This window comes from Erinaceus europaeus, chromosome 19, assembly GCF_950295315.1.
Source record: "Erinaceus europaeus chromosome 19, mEriEur2.1, whole genome shotgun sequence".
In the NCBI taxonomy this organism is placed as follows: Eukaryota; Metazoa; Chordata; class Mammalia; order Eulipotyphla; family Erinaceidae; genus Erinaceus; species Erinaceus europaeus.
The window spans coordinates 17,437,880-17,465,189 of NC_080180.1; the positions used below are offsets into that span (position 1 = coordinate 17,437,880).

General features: G+C 36.5%; 1 protein-coding gene across 1 annotated transcript in view; it reads left to right on the forward strand.

Moving 5' to 3' along the window:
- Positions 1-24,945, forward strand: part of PTPRC (protein tyrosine phosphatase receptor type C) — a 126,366-nt gene extending 101,421 nt beyond the window's left edge. The window contains exons 20-33 of the mRNA XM_060178505.1: positions 77-153; positions 3,139-3,175; positions 3,273-3,370; positions 4,882-5,007; positions 7,334-7,491; positions 7,650-7,785; positions 8,929-9,078; positions 14,439-14,529; positions 16,404-16,537; positions 18,515-18,649; positions 20,140-20,262; positions 20,453-20,631; positions 22,058-22,193; positions 23,638-24,945. Coding sequence (XP_060034488.1) covers positions 77-153; positions 3,139-3,175; positions 3,273-3,370; positions 4,882-5,007; positions 7,334-7,491; positions 7,650-7,785; positions 8,929-9,078; positions 14,439-14,529; positions 16,404-16,537; positions 18,515-18,649; positions 20,140-20,262; positions 20,453-20,631; positions 22,058-22,193; positions 23,638-23,913 — 1,856 coding nt within the window. The 3' untranslated portion in view covers positions 23,914-24,945. The remainder of the gene's footprint in view (positions 1-76; positions 154-3,138; positions 3,176-3,272; positions 3,371-4,881; positions 5,008-7,333; positions 7,492-7,649; positions 7,786-8,928; positions 9,079-14,438; positions 14,530-16,403; positions 16,538-18,514; positions 18,650-20,139; positions 20,263-20,452; positions 20,632-22,057; positions 22,194-23,637) is intronic.
- The last annotated feature ends 2,365 nt before the right edge of the window (positions 24,946-27,310 follow it).

Sequence of the window (27,310 nt, forward strand, 5' to 3'; positions counted from 1 at the left end):
AGAATTGTGTTTCTATTTACTCAGTCTACTTGACGATTCATTATTATAATTATTTTTATTTCTATGTTTTGAACAGATGATTATAATCGGGTTGAACTCTCTGACTTAAATGGAGATACAGGGTCAAACTATATAAATGCCAGCTATGTTGATGTGAGTAAAAGTACATTATTTCCATATTTCTTTATATCTTCCTCATTTTTTTGTTGGCCATTTGACTTTCTCTTTTGTCAGTTCCTTCTTGTCATGACAAAACCATGGAGATTATAAGAAACTGTTTAAAGTCAGTCCAGAATATTATTATTTATCAACAATAAATTTATATATATCCTTTATTTTTCATTACTATAGAGACACAGATAGGGTTATGGGGGTGACTGAGAGAGAAAGACACACCTACAGCCAGCTTCACCACTTGTGAAGCTTCCCTCCTGCAGGTGGAGGCTGGGTGCTTGAACCTGGGTCCCTTCTCATGGTAATTTTTACACTTTACTGGTTGTGCCACCAGCTGGCCACTAACTAGCATTTCTAAAGACATTTATTCTTTCTCTTTTGACACTTAGGTGTAATATAGAGCTTTTCTCTACAAACAAAATAACACTAATAATTAAAACTTCTCCGATGTCTATTGTGTACTAGGTATTAGCTTAAAAGATCTATGTATATTTCCTAAGAGTTCTATAATCATCACAGCATGAGAACTCTACCCATAATATAGATAAGGAGTAAGAGACTAGTTAATTAGCTACTTTTTCCTCATACAATTAGTACAGGTTTAAGTTGGGATTCAAACAGCGGACCTGCCTGAATCCTAAACACTGTGTTTAGACACATATTATTGCCTTTCAGCAGGGATGTTCTTTATTGATGTCGATCAACTGTTCATCATTGTGATCCCAACCGCAATACTGCCACATGAATCATTTCCCAACATATTACAATTTTAGTAGTGTGTCACATGTATTTATCTTTTTAGACGTGTAAAAGTACAAAGGAGCCAAGAAAATCTTCTTCCCTCCCAATTCATCATTTACCCAGTGGTACACTTGGTTAAGGGCACACATTACCATGAACAAGGACCTGGGTCCAAGCCCCTTGGTCCAGTTTCATGAGAGGTGAAGCAGGTCTGCAGGTGTTTATCTTTCTTTCTACCTCTCTATATTCCTATTCCTCTCTCAATTTCAGTCTGTCCTATTCAATAAAATAGAAAGAAACAAAAATGACAACAACAAAAAAGAAAGAAAGAAAAAGATCATTGCTGGATTCATAGCAATAATCTTGGTGGCAATGAAAGTAAATAAATAAATAAATAAGTAAATAAGAAAGAGAAAGAAAGAAAGAGAGGAAGGAAGGAAGGAAGGAAAGAAGGAAGGAAGGAAGGTAACCTCTATTCTGTTTATTCATCCAGAGTAATGGAAAAATATCATCACACTCTTTAACCAAAAATGTTAGTATAACACACTGTTTTATAGCATATTCATTTACCTAATGTGTGAGATAAGTCAAATAATTATACCACATATAATTTTACTCCCAAGAACATGAGCTTGCCAATGTTTCCTGTAAGATTTCAGCTAACAAGCATGTGGGATTTTATAGAAAAAACTACTTAACATTGTAATTTGACTGGCCATAGTTTAAAAAATGTTTTTAAATTTTATTTATTCATCTATTGGATAGAGAAAGAGAAGTTGAGAGGGGAGGGAGAGGTAGAGAAGGAGAGACAAAGAGTGAGCACTGCTTTACCACTTGTGAAGCTTTCCCACAGCAAATGGGGATGCGGGTGGGGCCTGAACCTGGGTCTTTGTGCATCGTAACATATGTGCTCAACCTGATGCACTAGCATCTGGCTCACATGGCCATATTTTTAAAGATGATATCTAATTCGGCTTTGCTCCAACAATTAGCTATATAAAATCTACCTAATGTCACCATTCTAAATGCTTTACGTATATTCATTCATAACATCTCACAGCTTAATGGCTGTTCCCCATTTTATTGGCAGAAACAGAGTTGGAATTTTGTCCTCAAGCATTTCGTTTTGAGAGATCAACTCCAACTCATAGCATGCCCTGTCTTCTATCCACTTTGTTTGATGCATAACATATTACAGGTCCTGGCTTAAAGCTGGCCCTGGACATTCTACCCTAAGCAACACCTGTCTCTTTACCAACTTGAGATCATGGTCTCACAATGCAACTTTTTACTTCACCCCATTTTCATCGTCCTCAAAAAGTGTACTTATAGTAGCCGCCAATATTTATAAATGTGAGCTCAAGGCTCAGTAATGTGTCCTGATTTTAACTGCTCTTTGCCTGATTCTACAGGCGACTAACTCTACAGATCTCTCAGTAAATGCTTATTGAATAAATATTTGAAAATTCTCATTAGAAATGTCAAGAAGTAACTGACATTAATTATAATTTTGTAGGCCATACTATCACACTGAATTTCATGTAGTAGCAAAGGTTATCTGTCTTCAACCTTTCTGATTACTGAGGTGAATTTCAGGAATGTGAGATAATATTGGAAGAAACTGGCAAACTATTTTATCTGTCTCTGTACTCTTACCCCTTCCCCCCTGGTAAGAGGAGTAGGAAAAGCAGATGCTGTAGACACTGTAATGAACGATATTGTGACTCTTATCTAAAATGACAGTAAAGGAGCCCAGAGAGTAAACAATATACTCCAGCACCAGCTAAAAGTCAGAAGCATGAGGGTAATCTCAGAATGATTTATTGAAAGAATTTTAGTTAAAAAAATCCCATGAATGGGTATATGGCTGGTAAGGAAGTTTAAGTCATGGCAGATAGTTCTGTTAGGGTTTGGAGAATATAAAATGCAGGGGTGCATGGATTGCTCTTGTAAACTGCAGCAGCATCCCAGGTGAGGAGAAAAGCCTAATTTTAAAAATAGTCTTGAATATAGCAAAGAAACATGGACATTGTTCATTTTGTTTATAAACCCACAAGTGCCTATTCATGACATCATAAAATTTTTCTAACTTGAAAATTCCCAGAGAAATCCACAGCTAAATTAATGAGTCCAAAGCAAATTCCTCTAATTAATAAATGTGCATGTAAACTAATAAGGGAATATCCAGTAAATAACATGCTTTTGTGTATTTTTTTTAAACAGGGTTTGAAAGAACCCAGGAAATACATTGCTGCACAAGGTAATTTATTTGATAGTCCAATATGCCTTTTGGCAATTTTTTTCCTAACACTTTAAAGAAGGTATTACTTATCCATTTGTATTTATTTACCTTCCAGGTCCCAGGGATGAAACCGTTGACGATTTTTGGAGGATGATCTGGGAACAGAAAGCCACAGTTATTGTCATGGTCACTCGATGTGAAGAGGGAAACAGAGTAAGTTCCCCAGAAGGTTCAGGGGGTGAAGGCGTAGGACTCTCAGCAGTGGAGGTTGCGAGGTTGAAAGGTTGAGATTACGATGAGAGAAGTTGACTTGTATTTTGAAAACTTACATATATGTGTTTGATGATTAAAGAAGATCACTTTCTATCTTTACTCATTGCAGTGTTAATGCATGAAGAAAAATAAAATAGGTAGCCATCTAAGTATAGGAATATACAAATAAAATATACATGTTCTGCATGTATTGGAATTTTACTTGCTATTTATTAGCAGGGTTATTGTAATGTATGCATTTCTACGTGCTGACTTCATAAGTACTTATCATACTTGAAAATTATCTTGGATAAATAGGTGTCACTCATGCTACATGTCACTTTAGCAAGCATGAAATCTCCCCCATTTCCCAGCCTGACTAAGCAGATTCAAACACATCACTTCTGCTGCCACCAAATGTGGTAACTTGAAAAAATATATATATATGTGGGCAGAGGGTTAATGGTTCCTACTACAGTTGCTGACACATGGGTGCAATTTCTCATTATCCCAGATAGATGTCTGCAAAACACTCTCATAGCTAGCCTAGGTCTGTTTCCACTATCATGCTCCAGGACTTCAATACCTGCTGCAGTTTTCCCTGCTTCCTCAGAACCCTTTCTTGGTGTAATACACCACATCCAGTCTAAGTTTTCATTTTCTGTCCTTATGTCTTTTTTTTTTTTTTCCTCCAGGGTTATTGCTGGGCTCAGTGCCTGCACCATGAATCCACCGCTCCTGGAGGCCATTTTTCCCCCTTTTTGTTGCCCAGTTGTCGCAGCCTCGTTGCGGTTATTATTGCCATTGTTGACGTTGCTTTGTTGTTGGATAGGACAGAGAGAAATGGAGAGAGGAGGGGAAGACAGAGAGAGAGGGGAGAGAAAGATAGACACCTGCAGACCTGCTTCACCGCCTGTGAAGTGACTCCTCTGCAGGGGGGGAGCCGGGGGCTCGAACCGGGATCCTTACGCCGGTCCCTGCGCTTTGCGCCATGTGCGCTTAACCCACTGCGCCACCGCCCGACTCCCTCTGTCCTTATGTCTTAAGTCACACTTATACCTGAGATCCTCCAGCATTTGTCCCTTTTTTGGCCTATCTAACAACATTGATTCCTTCAAGTGCAGTGATGTAAGACAAAGGAGATGACTTCATCATTTTTGACAGCTGATTTTTTAAAAGTATTCTAATGTATGTATCTGTAGAGTGTGGTGTCTTTTAATATGCAGGTAAGCCTGGGAAGGTCATATTTAATTCTAAGCAGTATGAAGAAAAATCCTTCAAGACACATTTATAGGAAAAATAAGTAGGTTTCAAGCCTCAAAGCTCAGTGCAAAGGCTTTAAAGGAGAATGAGCCATATTTTGTGAATTTCCGATGAATACATTTTTGTTTGTCTTGTTTTTACAAGAAGGTTGAATCAATAAATTTGTTTATGTAAAGTCTAGGATCACTAATGTTGTTTTGAATATACAGAACAAGTGTGCAGAATACTGGCCATCAATAGAAGAGGGAACCCGGACTTACGGAGACATTACTGTAAAGAATCATGAACATAAAACATGTCCAGATTACATCATTCAGAAGTTGAACATTACAAACGTGAGTTTGCTTTCCAACATATTTTAATTGCCATACTCTTTGTATAATAATATGATTATGAAATAGTAGATGTTGGAAATTAAGGTAGATATGGAAAAATTATTTTAGTGACCTACAAGTAGAAGAGTTGTGTTAGATGAATAATTTGAGCCAAGGGTCAAGTTAAGTAATTTATCAGAATAGTAGTGGTACAGGTCACATCAAAAGTACTTAATGGTGTGACTATTAAAGCATAGAGAAAAGAGCTCATTATTGAATGAATGTGGAAAGGTTCTCTATTCTCAGTTAACTTATTACCATATGAAAAGAATATTTGCACAAATGGCACAGAGATTGAAATAAGTAACAAAGTTTTAACTATGTGGTGGAGATGAAATGTCTAGCTCAGTGAAGAAAATTGTTCAGTTGGTCTTAAGTCCTAGTTAAAATGAAATTCATCATACATATTATTTTATTTATATCAAAAACCTAGAGTGGGGGAATTTGTAAACATACATTTGAATGGTAGCTTAGGACTGAGAAATGCACGGTAGGAATATGGGTAACTGTTGATTCATAGTCATGCGACTTTCTTTGGGGGGGAGTAATGAAAATGTCATTTAGTTAGATAGACAATGGTAATGATTTTACAGTTCTGTGACTATTATACATATTTCACTTTAGGTGGATATATTTTATGGTAGGTGATATATATTTTTATTAATTTTATTTATTTATTTTTTATTGTTGCAGTTATTGATGTCATCGTTGTAGGATAGGACAGAGAGAAATGGAGAAAGAAGGGGAAGAAAGAGAAGGGGAGAGAAAGACAGACACCTACAGATCTGCTTCACCGTCTGTGAAGCGACTCCCCTGCAGGTGGGGAGCTGGGGCTCAAACCAGGATCCTTACACTGGTCCTTTCGCTTTCCGCCATGTGCACTTAACCCACTGAGCTACTGCCTGACTCCAATTAATTTTTAATGGAGATCTTTGGGCTGGAGGGATGACACAGTGGTTATTCAAAAGACTTTCATGCCTCAGGCAATGAAGCCCCAGATTCATTCCTCAGCACCACCATAAGCCAGAGTTGAGCAGTGCTCTAGTAAAAAATAAATAAATAATTAAAGAAACAAGCAAACAAATAACATAAATGGAGACTTTACAAATAAGGTTGAAATTTTCTTTGAATTTCATTTGTAGATAGATTGTTAATAGTCAAGGGTTTATTTGCAGGGCCATGGTTGGTAGTGCACTTGGTTGAGCACACATGCTACAATGTGCAAGGTCCTAGGATCAAGCCCCCAGTCCACACCTGCATGGTTGAAGTTTCACAGATAGTGAAGCATTACTGCAGTTGTCTCACTTTCTCTCTCCTTTTCTATCTCCCTCTCCTCTTTCAGTTTCCCTCTATCTCAATATAACAGATAAATAAATAATGATTTAAAATTATTTTCATATTATCCAGATATATTTTCAGAAGGAAAAATAAAAACATTTATTATGTAATTCTTACCAGACCACCTAAGGCTTTCATGGCATCATTAATGGCCATATGTGGTCATATATAGCCATGGAAGATTGTGGAACAGCCTCAAGAATTGTTCGTTCATTGCTAAATCCATGATCGGATAAGTCATGAAATCTTACCTTGATTAATCTGATGCTATCAGTTGACTCAGGTATTTTTAATAGGGGAGTTAGAACCAACCAAATTTTGTTGTTTCTTCTGTCTGCTAAATGTAGGTGCTTCTCCTTCAATCCTGGTCAAAGAATTATGAATTATGCTTCTACTGGTGGTTACTTTGACACTGGAAGAAACATGAGCTTTATTCAGGAGCTGGTTTTGTTCGGCTCTATAGTCTGAGTTGACATTTCTAATATGAGTGGGTCTAAGAAATGATGTTAAATGCATAATTCAACAGACTTCCTTCATATGACCAATGGCCCTATTCACTGACTATCCAACACTGTGAGACAGCCTTGGCTTTATTTTTCATATTAACCTGCCAAATGCCTTTTGTAGTTCTGTTTGCTTGCTTGTTTTTGCCTCGGATGTATGAAACTTCTTAGTGGTTGCAAATTCAGTTGCCATACCTCATCTGTCTTAGCGCTGTGTCACGGCTCAGTGGCCAGCGCACATCGGGCCTGCATGACTACTCAGGCATTAGTCACTAACTGGAGAGAAAAGTACTATCACGGGTCAACCTTGCTTGAAGAATTGTTGGCTTTTATTTTTTTAATTTTTCTTCTAACTAGGTTTCTCTTCCAGTTATATTTATTTATGTCAGATAATTTTTTTCAAAGAAACAAAAATCATCTCAAAGCAAATATTATCTTTTGCCTAGAAAAAAGAAAGGACATCTGGAAGAGAGGTGACTCACATTCAGTTCACCAGTTGGCCAGACCATGGCGTGCCTGAGGATCCTCATCTGCTCCTCAAGTTGCGGAGGAGAGTAAACGCTTTCAGCAACTTCTTCAGTGGCCCCATCGTGGTGCACTGCAGGTAAAGGAACTCCTCCAGGAGAGACCGTAGTTGTTGGGATATCCTTCCTTTTGGCAACTGGTGTTTTGTAAAGCAGTCTCACAGTCTTCTGTATCACCCTTCTTTGCCTTTCACTTCCCTACTATTTATGCCTCCACGTATTTTGTCCATTTGGTCAGTGCCGGTGTTGGACGCACGGGGACCTACATTGGAATCGATGCCATGCTGGAAGGCCTGGAGGCGGAGAACAAAGTCGATGTTTATGGTTATGTCGTCAAGCTAAGGAGACAGAGGTGCCTGATGGTTCAAGTGGAGGTATGTTCTCACCTGCTATTTTTCTTTTCACTTTTGCATTCTGACAGAATTTTCTCTAGTGGGAATACTGATTTGAGAAGGAACTTAAATTCTTCATAACTTCATAGGCTGATTTTAATTTTTTGAAAACACACAGGTGGGAACCACCAATCATAGCTGGAAGCACTTTGAATTGGTAGTTGTAAGTCCTATGGTGGCTATAAAATATATTTTAACAAATAGTGAGATAACATTTACACAGACCATATTGGGAAACAAATAAAATGTTGAAAACCAATTTGGTAGCATACCACAAAAGTAAAAGTGAGGAGACAGACTAGTGTGGTGATTAAGAGTTTAGTTTTTGCAGAGCCCAGGTGGTAGCACACCCAGTTGAGTGTGCACATTACGGTGTGTGAGGACCTGAGTTCAAGCCCGCAGTCTCCATCTTCAGGAGCAGTGCAGCAGTTCACTCTATATGTCTCTCCCTTTCTCTATCTCTATGCAATAAAATAAAAATTATATATATATATATATATATATATGTTTAAATTTAGTTTTGTTCAACTAGGTTTACAATGTCCGAATCTTTCCTCTCCTTGATAATACTGTGTACTCTTTGACAATTGTTTAGTGTTTTTGCTAAGCTAACAGGAAAATGGAGATAATGATAACATTTCTTTTACATTTATGACAACAAATACCATCCAAGCAAAGCACATAGATAGATTCCTAGTGCATCCGTATAGTTTAGTAATTGTAAGTGTTGGTTGTCTTTGAACATGCCAGCACTTGACCTCATTCCTGTGTATAACCAGTGCTTGCAAATTATACACATCTAGAATGTACAAGAATTTTTATTTTGCTCATCAGTTTTGAGATAAAAAAATGGAAACACTCTAAATATCTAACAGCGGGGAAAATGGACAAATGTTGAAGTGTGAGCTCCTTGTATAGCACATGCTAGTTATAAGAAAAAATCTAAGTCTAATATCTGTCTTCACAGTCTGGCGCTACACAAAAAACAATGAGTAAATAAGCTCATCCGATGCAATATAGTTACCATATATATATATATTAGGAGATACACACAACTACAGTGTTTATAAGTGCAAAGATATTATGGCATCAATTAATTGCTTGTATTTTTCCTTAAAATTGCAGGCACAGTATATTTTGATCCATCAGGCCCTTGTGGAATACAATCAGTTTGGGGAAACAGAAGTGAACTTGTCTGAACTGCACCCATATCTATGTAACATGAAGAAAAGAGAACCTTCTAGTGAACCTTCTCCACTGGAGGCTGAATTCCAGGTAACGTCAGTGAGGGCAATGATAATAGTTTCAGAAAACTTTCATTGTGTCTTATTTTCTAGCGCTGACTATGCACTCAACTTAGTTCTTGGAAAACAAAGACAAGGAAACTAAAACACAGCAGATATAAAAGAAATGCTCAGCATGCCACCAACTATTACATGAAAGACTTGCTTAAATCTAGAAGTCTAATTCTAAAGCCAGTACTTCTAACTATTCCTCATTAAGCCAGTGTAAAATCAGGTGTCAAAATAATAGCATAAAAGCCACAAAAGTGGCCTGCCAAAGGCAATTCAGCATCTCACCTTTAATAACTGCATCTGGTTTGGGTTTGAAAAGGAAATAATTAGAGGGGTTTATGACTGCTTAGGAAGTTGGACTGGCTGGAGCTGGTAGACAGAAAGTAAAGTATACATAAATGTGTCCTAACCTATTTATTAAGTAATTACTCTGAAAAGAATTTAGGATGTAGTTTATCAGGATTTCCCAAAGAAGGTATAGTAATCTCCAAATTATTCAATTGTCAAAAAATATCTCTGTAACTTCTCTTTCTTAACTATGGTTCCCAGTTTGTTAAACATAAATGACCAAACTCATGAATTCAGAAAATTTCATCAGACCAGGAAATGTGCTTTTAATCAGATATAGATTGTCTAATGTTTGGGATCAAAGAGATACTAAGGTGGGGGGGTGAAGGTGGAGCATAGTGCAATTACCAAGTAATCCAGCCCACCAGAAGTCCTGCACTATACTGTACCACACTGTTATTACAAGACATCCCCTGTTCTGTATATGGATATACACCATATTACACCAGAAGACACTGTACTACAATGGAAAAACCAGCAGGGTTTGGTAATCCTAAACAGAGGGGTGTTTTGTTGTTGGTGGTGGTGATCTCTTAACTGATAAATTTACCACATTCAATACATGAACCCAGCTACACCAGATATACATATATACTGTTTGGAGTTACTTATTTAAATCAAACATTTGTGTGTATAGTCACTATAAGAAAGAGCAAATTCTTTTACTGAACAAGTATGATTGAGTTTCTCCTCTGTGCCAGCTACGTGTCTAGGAACAAGAATGAGATTGGTGCAGGTAAACTGTTTGACTTGGTGATGAGAGGTTGAGGTAGTCTAGTCTATTTGCTTTTTTTCTTTCTCAAGAAAGTATGAAGCCAAATCCTCAACTGAGTGTATGGGGACAGGAATAAGTAGCGCAAAGAAGATTTTATACCTGACAAAGAGACCATCATAGTAACAGCAAGCTCCCTAAGTAAAACTATCAGACCTGTCCAGAATTATTGTTGGATCATTTACTATTTCTGATAAAATAAAATAAAATAAGTATTCTACTTTAGTGCAGGAGAATTTAAGGACTATGAATACAGATAGATTAAAGCCATCGAAAATTTTTTAAAAAGTGACTGAAAGATGGGAGGCAAAGACATTGAGGTTATTTTCAGTAGATAGTACAGTAATGGCAAGTAAAGATAAAATTGGTCACAGGAAGACATGAGTCACATAAAAAAATAGGAGCATGTGTTGGAAATTCTGAGATATTTGCAGATTATTAGACTGAAGATACTAGAAGAAATGGGAAGAATAGAGAGAATTTTCAATATTAGGGACAACTGAAACAATTAGTTTGAAGATAACACAGTAGTTAAAACAAAACCTACACAGGCCAAAAAGTAAACAGGGATGGCTGGAAGGGAAAGATGTAAAGATGAAGGAGCTAAAGAGATGAGAAGACTAGAATATCAAATAGATCAGCATATCAACATTGAGTTACCCATGAATGAGAAGAACATGAGATTCGTTAAATTTATAACTAAGTGATGGCATGATGCAGAAACTGTTACCCGAGATCTCCATCTTAAAGACAGTAATGATGGTAGGGATAAGAAAGCAACTGGGTTTTTGATGGAGAAATGAACAGAAATTGGTGGCAAGTAGAAGCAGGAAGCACTGAGAATGCATTTTTTTTCTTGGGCTTGAGGCAAATGGTGTTTGTGGAGGGATTTAAAAAAATATATTTTATTTATTTTATTTTTGAGAGAGACAGGGGGAAGGAGAGAGAGAAAAAGAGAGAGGAAGAGAGAGAGAGAGAGAGGAAGAGAGAGAGAGAGAGAGAGAGAGAGAGAGAGAGAAGTACCAGAGCACTGCTCAGTTTATGGTGGTGCAGGGATTGAACCTGGAATTTTTGGAGCTTCAGGCATGAGAGTCTGTTTGCATAACCATTATGCTATCTCCCCTGCCTGAGAGATTTTTTTTTTTTCCATTAGGGTTTTCACTGGGACTAGGTGGGACTAGGTGAGGACATTGACTCCTCCTCTTCCTCCTCCTGCTCCTCCTCATTTTCCTCTTCCACATCCTCTTTTCTACCTTTTCTTCCTCCTCTTCCAGCTCCTCCTCCTCCTTTTCATTCTCCTCCTTTTGTATTTTGATGGAAGATAAGAGAGAGATTGAGAGGGAGAGAGAGCAAAAGAGAGAAGTGAAGATACTTGCAACACTACTGTACCTCTTGTGAAACTTTCTCCTTACAAGGGTTAGATGGAGTGAACTGGTAGATTGTGTCTATTACCATGCCTAAAAATTCAGCTTCAGTGCCATCTAGCCCCTCAATCATGTTAAAGGGCTGCGTTTTTTTGGTGGTATTGACAAAGGATATATAGGTTTTAGTTGGTGTCACCTACCTTTTCCCCTCAAAGTAATGCTGCAATTGGTAGAAGAGAACTAAGGTAGATGCAGGTTTACTTATGATACACCTTGGGATTGAGAGGGCAGAGGGAAGACACATAATTAATGAGATGTAAGAGACTAAATTATTTTAGAGGGTGGAGGTAATAATTTAAGAATGAAATTCTAGAGCCTTGTAGTACAGTTGGAGGCTTACCCATATGATAGAAACAGAAATACAGTTGAAAGTGTCGGTTTATCTGTATTTTAGATAACTCAGCTATTAGTTTCCTATACACTTATTATTTTTGCCATTTTTATTTGTTATTAATAGTGTCAAGACTATAAGATTAAAGTTTATTTAGCTCTACCCCATTCACCACCAAAGTTCTGTCTCTACCCTCCCAATAATAACCACCTTAGTTCTCACCAACTAGAAAGTTTGCATCTGTTTTTGTTTATTTATTTATTGCCAGTTCATGTGTATCAGTTCTCTAGATTCCATATGTAAGTAAAACCATCCTCATTGTCATTCATCTCTTTTTTTCCCTAAGCATAATCACCTCCAGTCCTATCCATTTTGTCCCAAAGGAAACAATGTCATCTTTTCTGGTTGATGAGTGGTATTCTGTGGAATATGTATATGTGTACACACACAAACACACACACACACACACACACACACACACACACACAACTTCTTTTCCCAGTCATTCACAATAACCTATATAATTCTAAGTAGTGTCCAGAGCAAGGATGTGAAATCAAGGCAATTGTAGACCAGAGGAATCAATATTTAGTAAATCTTCAAGCTTTCTTCATAGTAAAATTAAGTGTCGGGTTTTTTTTCTTTTTCCTTCAGGGTATTATTGCTGGGGCTCTATAAATCCACTGCTTCTGGAGGCATATATATATATTTCATTTTATTGGATAGTACAGAAATTGAGAGCAGAGAAATTGAGAAAGACTGAGACGGAGAGAGAAAGATAGACACCTACAGACCTGCTTCACTGCTTGTGAAGTGACTCCCTTGTGGGTGGGGAGCAGGGTCTTGAACTGGGGACCTTGTATGGGTCTTTGTGCTTCATACTATGTGTGCTTAACCCAGTGTACATGACACTCCCCAAGTGCCAGTTTTTAAATACATAATTTTGTATGGCCCATGATTGATCCAAATAGCCCTTGGCAGGAAAAAAAAAAAGGAGGGGTTTCTTATTTCTGGTTTAAAGTTTAGAAGTTAGTGAGTGGTCAAACAGTGTTATGATGATTTTCTTTCTTTCTTTTTTTCTCTCTTCACAAAATTATTATATGAATTTTTTATTTATAAAAAGAAAATATTGATAAAACCATAGGATAAGAGGGGTATAACTTTGCACATTTCCCACCACCAGATCTCTGTATTCCATCCCCGCCCCCGATAGCTTTTCTATTCTTTATCCCTCTGGGAGCACGGACCCAGGGTCATTGTGGGATGTAGAAGGTGGAAGGTCTGGCTTCTGTAATTGCTTCCCTGCTGAACATGGCTGTTGACAGGTCGGTCCATACTCCCAACCTGTCTCTCTCTTTCCCTAGTGGGGAAGGGGTCTGGGGAAGCAGAGCTCCAGGACACATTGGTGGGGTTGTCTGTCCAAGGGAAGTCTGGTCAGCATCATGCTAACATCTGGAGCCTGGTGGTTGACAAGAGAGTTAACATATAAAGCCAAACAAATTGTTGACCAATCATTGACCTAAGGGCTGGAATAGTGCAGATGAAGAGTTGGTGGGGGTCCTTTATTTTGTAGATAGCTAATAGGCATATTTTAGTTAATTTCCAAAGGGCCAGTTGCTATACTAGTTTTTTTTTCTTTTTTCTTTTTGCCCCTGAGCCTGAAATCGGATATGCAGGTGGATCCAAGTTATTGTCTGGGGAGATGATGTCATGGCTGGAAAAAGGACCAGAAAGCTGGATCAGGAAAGAGAGTAGCTCCCAAATATGGGAAAGGTGTATAAATATTGTTAACTGTAAACCCCATCAATTTGATGTGATCTGGGGCCCATAATCAGCTTAGGAGCCTATGTGACCTCTGCATCCCTGTAGATCTGAGCTCACATTCTGTGGTCATGAGTAGGAACATTCCAAGCTGCCCCAGTATCGACCCATCTTCCTCAGGTGTAGCATAGAGTATGTTGTCCATCCTCCCTTAGGAGGATGAAACATTCTCTACTATTGTTGATCCAAGTTGAGGGCAAGGGTTATGGTGGTTTTCAAGGCATTGTGTCTCTCTGAAGTTCATTATTCTAGTGGCCTGCTATTCAATGAGAAGATTTTAGTCACTGAGTTATACAGTAACAAGGTGCTATCTTTATCAGAAAGGTATTTAAACCATATTTTAAAAATATGTATGTACACACATTCATAAATAGGTGTGTGTGTGTGTGTTTGTGTGTGTGTTTGTGTGTGTGTTTGTGTGTGTGTGTGAATGATCATACTAATTAAACTGAAGGAATTCTTCCAGTTTAAGTTAATCATTCACTTGACAGATATTTTTAAAGTTAGTTAGTGGGAAGAAAGGATTGCAGTCAGGGAGGGCTACCAGAATAAAGTGGCAATAGAAATTACAACTTCACAACATGCCACAAAGAAGCCATTTGTATTTTAAAAGGCCTTTTCCATTTTCTTTTGTGATCCCTCAGAGACTACCTTCATATCGCAGCTGGAGGACACAACACATTGGAAACCAAGAGGAAAACAAAAGTAAAAACAGGAGTTCTTATGTCATTCCATGTATGTATTGTGCTTTACTTTATTTTTATATTATATTAAGGTCTCTTTTGGACTTGTGTAATGGGAGATATGCACAAACAAATGATACTGAGCTTTGATTTTTTTCCTTTTTTTTCTTTTTCTTCTTCTTCTTTTTTTAATTAGAGGACTGTTCAACTCTTATTTCTGGTGGTGCCAGGGATTGAACCTGGGCCCAGGGAGCCTCAGGCATGAAAGTCTTTTCATAACAATATGATATTCCCTTTACTTCTGAAAAGAAAAAATTCCTTTGAAATAAAAATAATGAAAAAGTCAGCCAAGGAGTGCTGAGTTTACTCATGTATGAAACCCCAATGCCAGATAGATACACATAGTAATAATAATCCTCTGAAGCTGGAAGAAATAAAATGGACATGTCCTTTATACCAGCTCTTAAGCTTATTTTACTATGATTCACTTGACCATAGTTGCCTAACAGCAAAACTACATCCTTTTCTTTCTCTGTTCCCTTTGCCCTTTCCTTATGGTTAGAAGTTGAAATAGGTTTTTTTTTAAAATTTATTTTATTTATTTATTCCCTTTTGTTGCCCTTGTTGTTTTATTGTTGTAGTTATTATTGTTATTGTCATTGTTGGATAGGACAGAGAGAAATGGAGAGAGGAGGGGAAGACAGAGAGGAGGAGAGAAAGCTAGACACCTGCAGACCTGCTTCACCGCTTGTGAAGCGACTCCCCTGCAGGTGGGGAGCCGGGGCTCGAACTGGGATCCTTATGCCGGTCCTTGTGCTTTGTGCCACCTGTGCTTAACCCGTTGCGCTACCGCCCGACTCCCAGGTTTTTTGTTTTTTTTTTTAAATACTGTGCAGGGGAGTCGGGCGGTAGCGCAGAGGGTTAAGTGCACCTGGCGCAAAGCACAAGGACCTGGGGGTAAGCATCGTGATTCGAGCCCATGGCTCCCCTCCTGCAGGGGAGTCGCTTCACAAGTAGTGAAGCAGGTCTGCAGGTGTCTATCTTTCTCTGCCTGTCTCTGTCTTCCCCTCCTCTTTCCATTTCTCTCTGTCCTATCCAACAACGACAACAATAATAACTACAATAATAAAACAAGGGCAACAAAAGAGAATAAATAAATATACTCTGTAAATTGTCAGTCATCAAATGCAACAGGTCAAAATATGCAGTTTTCAAGATATGAATTCTGCAGTCTATTAATAAGATCATATCTAAGAGAACCATATTTTTATTCACTTGCATACACAAAGATTAGTATGGAGAAAAATACATTTCTAGTTAACACACTAGACAGCCAAGTAAATTATATCAGTGTATGGTTGATTCAGTTAATTTCTGAAGTCCTTACAGTTTGAAATGTAGAATTTATAGTGATTCAGCTAACCATATCATTTGGTCAAGTATTACAAATTAAATAATTTGAGAAACAGATACTATGAGCCAATTTTTTTCTTGTAATTAATCTGAAGTAGCTTAATTGTTAATTTAATGCCAATAGAATATAATCTAAAATTAGATTTACCTAAGTAATATATATATATATATATATATATATATATTAAAACATGTTAATCAGTGATGGATGATTTTCTGTGGAAAACTAAAGAATATATAACGAAGAGTAAGGAATCATACAGATTACTACCCAATTGTTTCACACTGAGAATATTCAGTATTTTTTTTCCTAAAACCCTTTTTGATTTTTTTTACGCAGATTTCATTTTTCTAATTTGTTAATCAGTAACTGAGTTTTTAGGACCCTCATTTCACATAGATCAATAAATTTATACAATGCAAATTTACCTCCAAATTATAATTTCCATGTAACAGTCAAGCAGAGACGTGCTTTTTTCAAAGGAAAGTTTACTACTCATTTGTTTTACATAGATGACTTTAACAGAGTGACACTTAAACATGAACTGGAAATGAGCAAAGAGAGTGAGCATGATTCAGATGAGTCTTCTGATGAGGAAAGTGACTCGGAGGAGACAAGCAAATACATCAATGCATCTTTCATAATGGTAAGTACTCATTGCAAACACCCTTCTAGCCCTTTGAATATATATCCATGTCCTTATAACATTCATTCAACAATCTGATGAAAGAACAATGAAACACTGAACTTGGCTTCAACTTTGTATAGCCAGTAGACAAATTTGTTAATACAAACTGACAAGAAACATTTAGTTTTAATACTATGTTTTAAATATTGAAAGCCTTCATGATGAAATCAAATTACTTGAAATAAAATGAGACAGTATCAGTTATACTTTGTGACAGATCATTAAAATCACATTAAACTTAAAAATAAAAGTTTGAGGGGGCTGGGTGCTGGAGCACTGGATTAAGTGCATATAGTATAAAACACAAGCACAAGGACCCACACAAGGACCTAGGTTCTAATCCCTCATTCCCCACCTGCAGGGGTCGCTTCACAAATGGTGAAGCAAGTCTGCAGGTGTCTGTCTTTTTCTCTCCCTCCCTCTCTTTCTTCCTCTCCCCTTTCAATTTCTCTCTGTCCTATCCAATGGAAAGAATGGCCCCCAGAAGCAATGAATTCATAGTGAAAGCAGCAAGCCCCAGGTATATCCCTGGAGGCAACATAAAATAAAGTTTGAATGAAGATTATTGTTGAAAAGTGTTTATACCGATTCAGTCATCAAATTGAGAAAAAACTCAAATTTACTTATGTATATAGTACAATTTTGTTGTTGTTGTTGTAATTATTGTTGATTATACGTTGTTGGATAGGACAGAGAGAAATGGAGAGAGGAGGGGAAGACATAGAGGGGGAGAGAAAGATAGACACCTGCAGACCTGCTTCACCCCTGTGAAGCGACTCCCCTGCAGGTGGGGAGCTGGGGGCTCGAATCAGGATCCTTACGCTGGTCCTTGCGCTTTGCACCATGTGCAAAAGCTGCACTACCACCCAACTCCCGTATATAGTACATTTTTATTTTTATTCGAGGACAGCCAGTGGCATACTTGGTTGAGTACACACATCAGCATGCACAAGGATCTAAGTTTAAGCACTTGGTCCCCATATGCAGGGGAAGAAGCTCCATGAGCAGTGAAGCAGTGCTGTAGTTGTCTCTTTTCCATCTCCCTCTTATTTCTCAACTTATCTCTGTCCTAGAAAATATAAGAAAATAAAGCAAAAAAATAAAACCCTTTTTATTCAGATTATCTCATTATTAGATGAGTCTATGCTACACATCTTTCTTTCATCAACTGAGATTCAAACAATGAAATTTATGTATGTGTGTATGTATTTATTTAGTTAATTACTTATTGTTATCTTTATTTATTGGATAAAGACAGTCAGAAATTGAGAGGGTAGAGGGAGATAGAAAAGGAGAGAGAGAGAGAGAGACACCTGCAGCCCTGCTTCACCACTTGCAGAGCTTTCCCTCTGCAGGTGGAGACCAGGGGCTTGAGCCTGTATCCTTGTGCATTGTAATATGAGTGCTCAACTGGGTGCAACATCACCTGGCCCCTAATAAGGAAATTTAATTACCCATTAAGGATCTTTCACATTACTTCTAGCAGTTAAGATGACTTAGTTCAAAATCCTTCTAAAAGAACATTTATAGACTATTAGTTTAATTATAAACTACCAGATGTTTACAAATCAGAGATATGAAGAAAGGAACTTTCACGTATATATATATGATATTTTAATAATCACATTACGTTTTTAAGAAAAAATACCTCAGAAAGGGAAAATATATTAGTTCTTCAGGAAATGTGACTTGATTTTAAATGATTAGTTAAAAATTATCATTAACTAAATATATATTTTCCATGTTTATTTCCTGAGCCTAAGAATGTTTATATACTTAGATGACATTATTGACACATTGATATTGATGTCAAATTAAGTGGCCACATTTTCAAATGGTTGTTTTAAGAACCCATGGTTATCTTGCTCATAGTAACAGAACCCTGTCTTTTTTTTTTCATTCCCTTTTCTTTCTTTCTTTCTTTTTTATTTTTAGAGTTACTGGAAACCTGAAATGATGATTGGTGCTCAGGGACCATTGAAAGAAACCATTGGAGACTTTTGGCAGATGGTATTTCAAAGAAAAGTCACTGTCATTGTTATGCTAACAGAGCTGAAAAATGGAGACCAGGTTTGTACTTTTAAGAAGTGTTTCTGTCATAAAATATTACTCCCCATTCTTGCATTACTTTACTTGATCATTAGATGTAAGTCTTAGATCCTTTCTCCACATAATTCCATTTGTTCACTCTTACTGCCTTTACTACCAGTGTTGATCTCTTACATCATCTGCCTGAGTTTTGACAAGTGCTGTAGTCCTATACGTGACTCACAGATCATCAGATGCATAGTAATAATTGTGTCATTCCTGTTAAAAGCAATAGAAATAACCAGTTTCCCTTTGTTATTTTCAAGATAAAAAAATAACCTCCTTAGTATGAAATTTAGGACACTCAGTTATCAAGCCCTCATGAATCATTCCATTTTCACCATATTCTTATATTCTCCAAATGTTCTGTTGTGCTCAAGTAGGTTTACAGATTAAGCCTTACCACACACATCACCTGCATGTTTACCACTGACTCTTAATCCCATTTACTGTATGTACCATCCCTTCCCATTTTTATCCTATTCTTCTACATGGACAGCAAGGAAAAACGTATCTGAAGTCTTTCTTTTTCATGTACCTCTAATATGCATGGACATGAAATTTCATAACTGGAAGTGAAGCTAAGATCTAGTTTGATCAAACACATTATTGCTTGTAATGTGTTTTAATTATTTTTTAAGACATCGAGTTATCAAAATTCTCCTGGTAGTAGATCTTAGCTTTAGAACCCAATAGACAATCAGTCAAATTTTCTTTAATCAATACCCCAATAAATGTACAAGTGCATGTCTTCTCTCTCCTCTCTTTTCTCTAGCTACTTGCTCTTATGCATAGTATAGAATTCCAGTAATCATTGTATTCTTCTCAATTGTGAAAGTCAGCAAATGGTGTAATAATTTAGTAGGGATATGTCATCAGTTATTGTGAACTGGTAGCTGGAAGAGAAATGTTTGCAGAGGAGTAAAAACATTTCAATGATTCACCTACTCTTTTTTTTAACCCTTTACTTGTACTTTCAGTCAATTTATAGAGAGAGCTGCTCATAGTATTAGTCTTCAACATAGACAGTCGAAATTCCAAAGGACTTAAGTTGTTACAGAAGACAGTGAAATATGCCTTATTTATAGAGGTCATAACAGACTTCAGTCTTTGATTTTGAAAAGGTAATGATTAGAGTTTGTAAGAGTGGAATTAATTTCGAAGACTACACCAGGGATAATAGCTGTCCTTATAGTGTTCTGTCCACTGGCTATACCTAGATTCCCTGGATTTGCACAAGGAAACACCATCTATTTGTTGAATCTGTCCAAATACTTAGCATACATTTTATGGGTTTATGGGCACAGTTCATAGAGCACACAAACAACAGTTTCAGTTTAGTACCACTGAGGGCAGGACAAAGAGGGAGAGAGAGAATAGCAAGAAGAGAGAGGGAGACGTTGTCTTAATACTTTATAAAGCAAACCAGAACACTGTTTATACATTATTAAAACTTGTTCTTTCTTATCTAGGAAGTCTGTGCTCAGTATTGGGGAGAAGGAAAGCAAATGCATGGAGATGTAGAAGTTGATATGAAAGACACAAGCAAATTTTCAACTTATACCCTTCGTGTATTTGAACTGAGACATTCCAAGGTATATATACATTTGACTCATAAAAACATACTAATATACACTACTTTGTGAAGGCAAATGGATTATCTATGCATTATTTCCAGAGTAACATCTGTAATGATTTAAATGAAAGCAGTTGTGAAGAAAATGTGACTATCAAGTTATGAAATGGGCTAAGTTTCACTAATGTTTCCTTCTTTTCTGAATTTAGAGGAAAGACTCTAGAACTGTGTACCAGTACCAATATAATAATTGGAATGTGGAAGAGCTCCCTGCAGATCCCAAAGACTTAGTCTCTATGATTAAAGTTCTCAAACAAAAACTTCCCAAGAATAATTCCATTGAAGGGAATAAATATAACAGGAATGTTCCTCTTCTTGTTCACTGCAGGTGGGTGAGATTTGATAAGATGCTTTTAAAAGTATTCTTGATGTCTCTACCCACACTTTCTGTTGAATCCTATTCACCATGATACATAGATATATGACTACAATGCAAGCCTCTTGTGAAGTTAATCACTCTCAATTCTATCCCAAAAGTACAGCTATGACAGAATTGTAATATGAAGGTTTAAAATATAATTAAATTACTTTAGGCTGTGATTATTTTTAGTATTAGTTTCATGATGTCTCTAGTGCCCAATATTATGTCTTTAATGTCTTGTCACAGATGAATTATGATTAAAGAGAGGATCTACATATAGATAAATCAAGGAATATTAAATTTTGTTTATGCTTACATGAATTGGTCTACTCTAATAGGTGCTAACAAAACCCAGAGAATCAAATAGTTTGTCTTAAATGTATCTGAATTTATGAAGTAACTAAAGTCTCAGTGCTTCAACGATTTTTAGTTGAAACCCATCATTTGACTTTTTGAACTGACTTAAAAAGCAAAGACTTTAACAGTAAACATGCTAATATTTCATTTGTTAAAAACCTTTCTATTATATGGACTTTATGTCTATCTGTGAAAGATACTTACCCATCTTAAATAAGAGATATTAAGAGGAGAGGAGATGAGATGGTTAACTGGCAGAATATGAGGGCAACAAAGACAAAACAAGAGGACTTACACATTTAATAGAGCATTTCTTTAGTCTCTCTCTTTTTTTACCCTTTATCATAAAACAGTAAAATAAAATAAGTTAAAAATTGTACAGGAGATGGTGTCTGAGGGAAAGAGTGCATTCATTCATCACCTATGTCAGGCTCTGAGTTCCTACTCTGGCATCACATAAAAAAGAGAAAGACTGAAAGGTCCATAGTAGAAGATGTTTGAAAATGTATGAAAATTGAAATGGTTTGTCTAAGAAGGAATGTATATTAGTCTTTTAAGATACCGAAATAAAATAATTACTATAGGGGCTGGGCAGTAGCATACTAGGTTAAGCGCACGTAATGTGAAGTAAAGGATCCAGGTTCATGCCCCAAGCTCCCCACCTGCAGGGGGATCGCTTATAAGAGGTGAAGCAGGTCTGCAGATGTCTATCTTTATCTCCTCCTCTCTATTTTCCCCTCCTCTCTCAGTTTCTTTCTGTCCTAACAACAATAGCATCATCAACAACAACATAATAGCAACAACAATGGAAAAAAGATGGCTGCTAGGAGCAGTGAATTTGTAGTGCTGGCACCAAGCTCCAGGAACAACCTGGAGGTAAAATAATAAAAAAAATAAAATAATAGTAACGGTAATAATAATAATCACTATAAGAATAAAGTGAAGAATAGGGTCTCTGGATATTAAGTCTAATACCACTTTATCCATAAATCCTTATGTTTTTTGTTGTGTTACTTAATAATGCTTTCTTTTATAGAGATGGATCTCAACAAACAGGAATATTCTGTGCTTTGCTAAATCTCTTGGAAAGTGCAGAAACAGAAGAGGTGATAGATGTTTTTCAAGTTGTAAAATCATTACGCAAAGCGAGGCCAGGGATGATTCCCTCATTTGTAAGTATGCCTTACCATTGTTTTGTTTGCTTGTTTTTTTAATTTTTGGTAGTTTCTTCTTCCTTTCCTCCTGTTTCCCTTTTCTTTCTTCTTCATGTTTATTTACTAATGCAATCTTTGTTTTTTATGTCCCACTTTTCCATGATAACTCACGTTGAATTACTATAAGTATACAACCTACTTAGAGTTTTCCAGGGAATTCCCGAGACCGCTGATGAAGAAGTCATGTTCAAAGGCTTATGGAGTCCTTAATTTCTCTCTCCTGTAATCCTATGTTGGTAGCAAACCATGCTAAAACATCATAAAACATCATCACTGAAAACAACAGCATTGATTGTAGTTCACTACTGTGTTTGATCATCTGAACTGTTTTATGGATCACTTGAGTCTTAGCTACTTTGGTCCAGGCTCACTCATATATATGTTTGTTGTCATTGATGTGTCCACTATGGTTTGACTGATCTAAAGTGATGACAGTTTTTGGTAAACTGGAGGTTGGCTAGCATGTAGCTGTGACAGTAGTCCTTGGCCAGAATAGTGGCCCATGCATACTCACATAGGGTGAGTGGCAAAGTTCCCAGAGGGAAAACAGCAAGGTGGAAGAACTCTTGAGATCCACACTCAGATCTGGGACATGTCTTACTCTACAGTTTACTTCCTGAACAAGTCACAAGGACAGGACAGTTGCAAAGGTGCAAAAATGTGCTTGACCTCTTATTAAGAGGATCCAAAGACACATAGTTAGAGAGAGGATAATAAGAATGACTTTTTTCATAATCAGTCTCATATTTATTCCCCATAAGTGCTAGTAGACATAGATAATAGGGTGGAACTAGTCACAAAATAAACTTACTGACTTTCAAATATATGCCATTTTTGTGTGTGTACAAGACATCAAGTAGGCATAGATTGATTTAAAATATTGATTGAAAGCCTACTATGTGCTCTTGTCATTAAAAGAATTGCTGCTAAGTGTGACAAAAAACACCATATATTTATAAAAACAGTGTTGTAGGTATAACAAAGAAATTATAGCATGAATGAACCTATAAGGTTATTTGAGTTATAAAGTTAGAAAGACCAGGACAGTTTTCCTGAAGCAGGAGTCTTGGTCTGATATGAAGATGTTGTTGGCATTACTCAGAAGCATCACAAATGAGTTGCTGGCAATGGTGGTATCACATCACATGGTCAGGAAGTAGTCTGGATGGAAATGAATATCGGGTAGTGTTGCTTCTAGGTAAATTGTAAAAGAGTTCCCTACAGCTAATCCTTTCAAACTGAAAGGAGATTAAATCATTTAATATGCTTTTGTATTAAAACCACTTAACAGTAGTATGCTGTGAACCAAGATTCCACAGATCTTGTTTGTTCTTGCTAATAAGATGTAAAAATAACTGCATAGGTTTTATGTAACATATATATTGCTTCTTTCCTTTCATAGGAGCAATATCAGTTCCTGTATGATGTCATTGCTAGTACCTATCCAGCCCAGAATGGCCAAGTGAAGAAAGGCAGCAATCAGCAAGATAAAGTTGAGTTTGATAATGAAGTGGACAACACAAAGCAGGATGCCAATTGTATCAGTCCAGCCAGTGCCCCAGAGAAGACACCTGCAGGAACTAAAGAGAATGAAAGTTCCAAGCCAACTAGCAGCACTGAGGAGGCAGAACCTTCTTCCAATGGTCCAGCAAATCCAGTTTTAACTCAAAATGTATAGGAAAATGACATAAATGGGGCAACCTGAAACTGTTATTTTTATTTTTCTACAAATAGGAGCAATGTTGCAATGTCTTGTAGAAGTACATTGGACTTAAAACTGTTGGAAGTATGTTTTTACTGCGGGAACAAATATTTAAGATGATTTTCCTATGAAACCTTTTGTACAGACTGATGCTTATTTTAAAATTTTATCCATCTTTTAGTGAAAAATATCTTCTTTATAGTCTTTCCGTGTGTGTGTGTGTATGTGTGTGTGTGTGTGTGTGTGTGTGTGAGAGAGAGAGAGAGAAAGAGAGACAGAGATACAGAGAGGGGGTGCTTTCAAATGAATACAAATGCTTTTGAGGAACGCCTTTGTTTTTGAAGAAAAAACACATTTTGTAATGAATTGGATAAATTGAATGTGAGTTAAGAATAACATGTACATTTCTAGAATGACCTCAAGATGTCCCCCTTGTTCTACTCATCTATGTGTTAATAGTTTGCTACTTTACTTCTGCAATAGATATGAAACTAGTATGTATGTGATATACAAATAAGTTAACTAATTAAATTTGAAACCTTATAGTTCACATGCCTTTAGTTCAGTATCTTTCTATGCTTATTTAATCTAATTTAAAATTTTTTGGAAAGTCTATTTTGTTAGCTTTACCTGGTGTTTACAGTTTTGTAACATGAATTACTCTCTGCACAATATGTGAAATTAATTGATTTTGACCATAAATTTTACCATTATTGCAACTGGACTGAAATAAATATATTTAAACAAATGTAATATAAGTCAGTCCACAGGACAAAAATTATAATCTTTCAAGTATATTTATGCTAAATATTTACATGTGAAACATAGGAAGCTATTTTTTTATGGAATACAGTATTGATTTGGACAATATCTTAATTGCACATTTTTCCATGTCAGAATGTGTCTTTTACTCTCATTGATCTACACTTATTTTGAATTTTTCAAATACTTAAGCTGTTTTTTCCTTGAATTTTTATTAATAATCACAATAAATTTCAACTATTGTCATTTCTTGTACATATTTTAAGTTTGTTACACTTTCATATATGAGTCATTTAAGCATATGTTGAAATGTAGCTTTAGTGTAATTATCATCTATAAGAAAATTTCTACAGTTCTCAGGGCAGGGGTAGATAGATTAATGGTTATGCAAAGAGACTCTCATGCCTGAGGCTCCAAAGTCCCAGGTTCAATCCCCTGCACTACCATAAGCCAGAGCTGAGCAGTGCTCTGGTTAAAAAAAAATTGAAGTAAGAAAAAGAAAAATTCTACAGTTCTTAATTTAAAAAAGTACTAATTTATTTTTATTAGTGAGAAAACACAGCAGCACTCCAGAATATTCTGGGGATTGAAACCAGGAACCCATTGCATGCAAATCCTGTTCTTTCTCCATTGAGTAAGCTCCTCAGTCCTTCAACAATTTTTTAAAAATGATTTGTAGTCTAATAGATGCTATTACAGAAAACAAAAATTCAAGAAAATAACCTTTTTCAAAAAAATGATCAGGTTTCTTTTGGTTAATCACATCAGTTGAAAATACAGATCAGCTAACTTCATGTCAGTTAGGTTTTCTGTATTTTGACTTATTTGATTGATTTAAAATGACTTAACTATACCCCCTCCAACTCAAGTTTATCTTGTGATCATTCCAATTTAATGTTATATGCACAAAATTAGCATTTTAATCCTGGTGTTACTATATATAGTACTGTTAGGGTGGTAGTTGGGGGGGCGGCTTAGTCTTTGTGGAAGCGTGTTCCAAAGGTGGCGGTCATCCAACTGACAAAAGACATGGTGGGAACCTGTGACAGATTGCAAGACAAAGCTACCTGAGGAAGGTCTGTGTGAGGCCAATGAATCCCAAGAGATCAGGTTAGTCCACAAAGATATGAGATCAGGTTAGTCCACCAAGGATGGATGGGCAGGGACTGAGAAAAACAGAATCCAGAAGTCTGCTGACCTTCTTGTATTTCCCTTCTCTAAAGACTGCCCACTTCCCTTTGAAAGAATGTTGAATTTGTCTCTCCCCACTCACCATACTTACTTAGTCAATTCTGCATATATTTCTTAATAAGCTTTTTTTTTTTTTACACCAGACCCACTGATGGGGCTCATATAAAGGGTACCTATCATGCCCTCTCCAGCTTTTTAGAAAAAAATAAGCTACTTCTCTACTGTCACCATACAAGAGTAATGGGTTGTTAAGGTATAGAAATAGCTGCATTGTGAAATGGAGCAGTAGTTTCATAAAATAAAATAAAATGAAACAAAATAAAAAGTTTTATTTTCTTCCTATGGCAGAGAGTGTTTCATAGGAGAGAAGCAATCTGGTAATGGCAGCATTGAGGATAGAACCTCAAGCCCCAGGCCCACCTGTCTTGTATTCTACCAGTTGAACTATTTCCCTGACTGAAACCATAGCTTCTAATTAATATTAAATTAGTTACAATCCTTTTACTTTGTAATGGGGAGAAGAGAATAGGGAATCATCAGTTGAGGGCACCAGAAAAAAATAAAACAACATTCTTTTACTTTTCTCATTAGTCAGTCATTCTTGTGCCTCAGTTTCTTTAACAAGAAGTCGATAATTTACTGTTTACTGGGTGATGTAGTTAAATTCATATTCCTCATCTTCAGTGTTGCAGATGTCTTCTTCATCTGTGAGCTGGTTCAAATATCAGAGTAAATTTTAAATAACCTGCCAAGTGACCTTTTCTTCAGAGGGTTCAGTTGTGACTTCTTTAAAATGTGTATACTGGGTTTTCAATGAGTATTTTCCATTTCTGTCTATATTTTCAAGAATACACAGAATAATTACTTTGGAAACAAAGGAAAGCTGGGAATATCTATTTTTCCTACTGCAAAGGGAAGTCTTTTGGTTAAAGGAAGAGTCAGAGAAAGGATCAGAGGCCCATGGCTCTGAAAATATACGTCAGACAGAAGGCCAGACTCTCTGTAGTAGAACAAGGTACTATATGTCCATGACTTTTATCCTTTTTAATACTTTATTTTTATTTATTTAGAATGCAAACGGAGAAATTACAAGAGAAGGGGAAGATATAGAGGAAGAGAGACACCTGCAACACAGTTTTAACAGTTGGGAAACTTCTTTCTTTGTGGGTAGGACCAGGGACTTGAACCCAGGTCCTTGAACATTATTATGACATGTGTGCTTCACTGGATACACCACCACTCAGTCCCATGACTTCCATCTTAAAGGGGAAAACGTTACATACATAATAGAGCCAAGTCTATCAAACCCATGCCGTTGGATTATATTCTCAGAGAATGTATTGTGAGATATGAAAGACTTTGTTTTGTTTTGTGGTTTTGTTTGTTTCTTTTTTTTTTTTTCTTTGTTTTGTTTTTTATC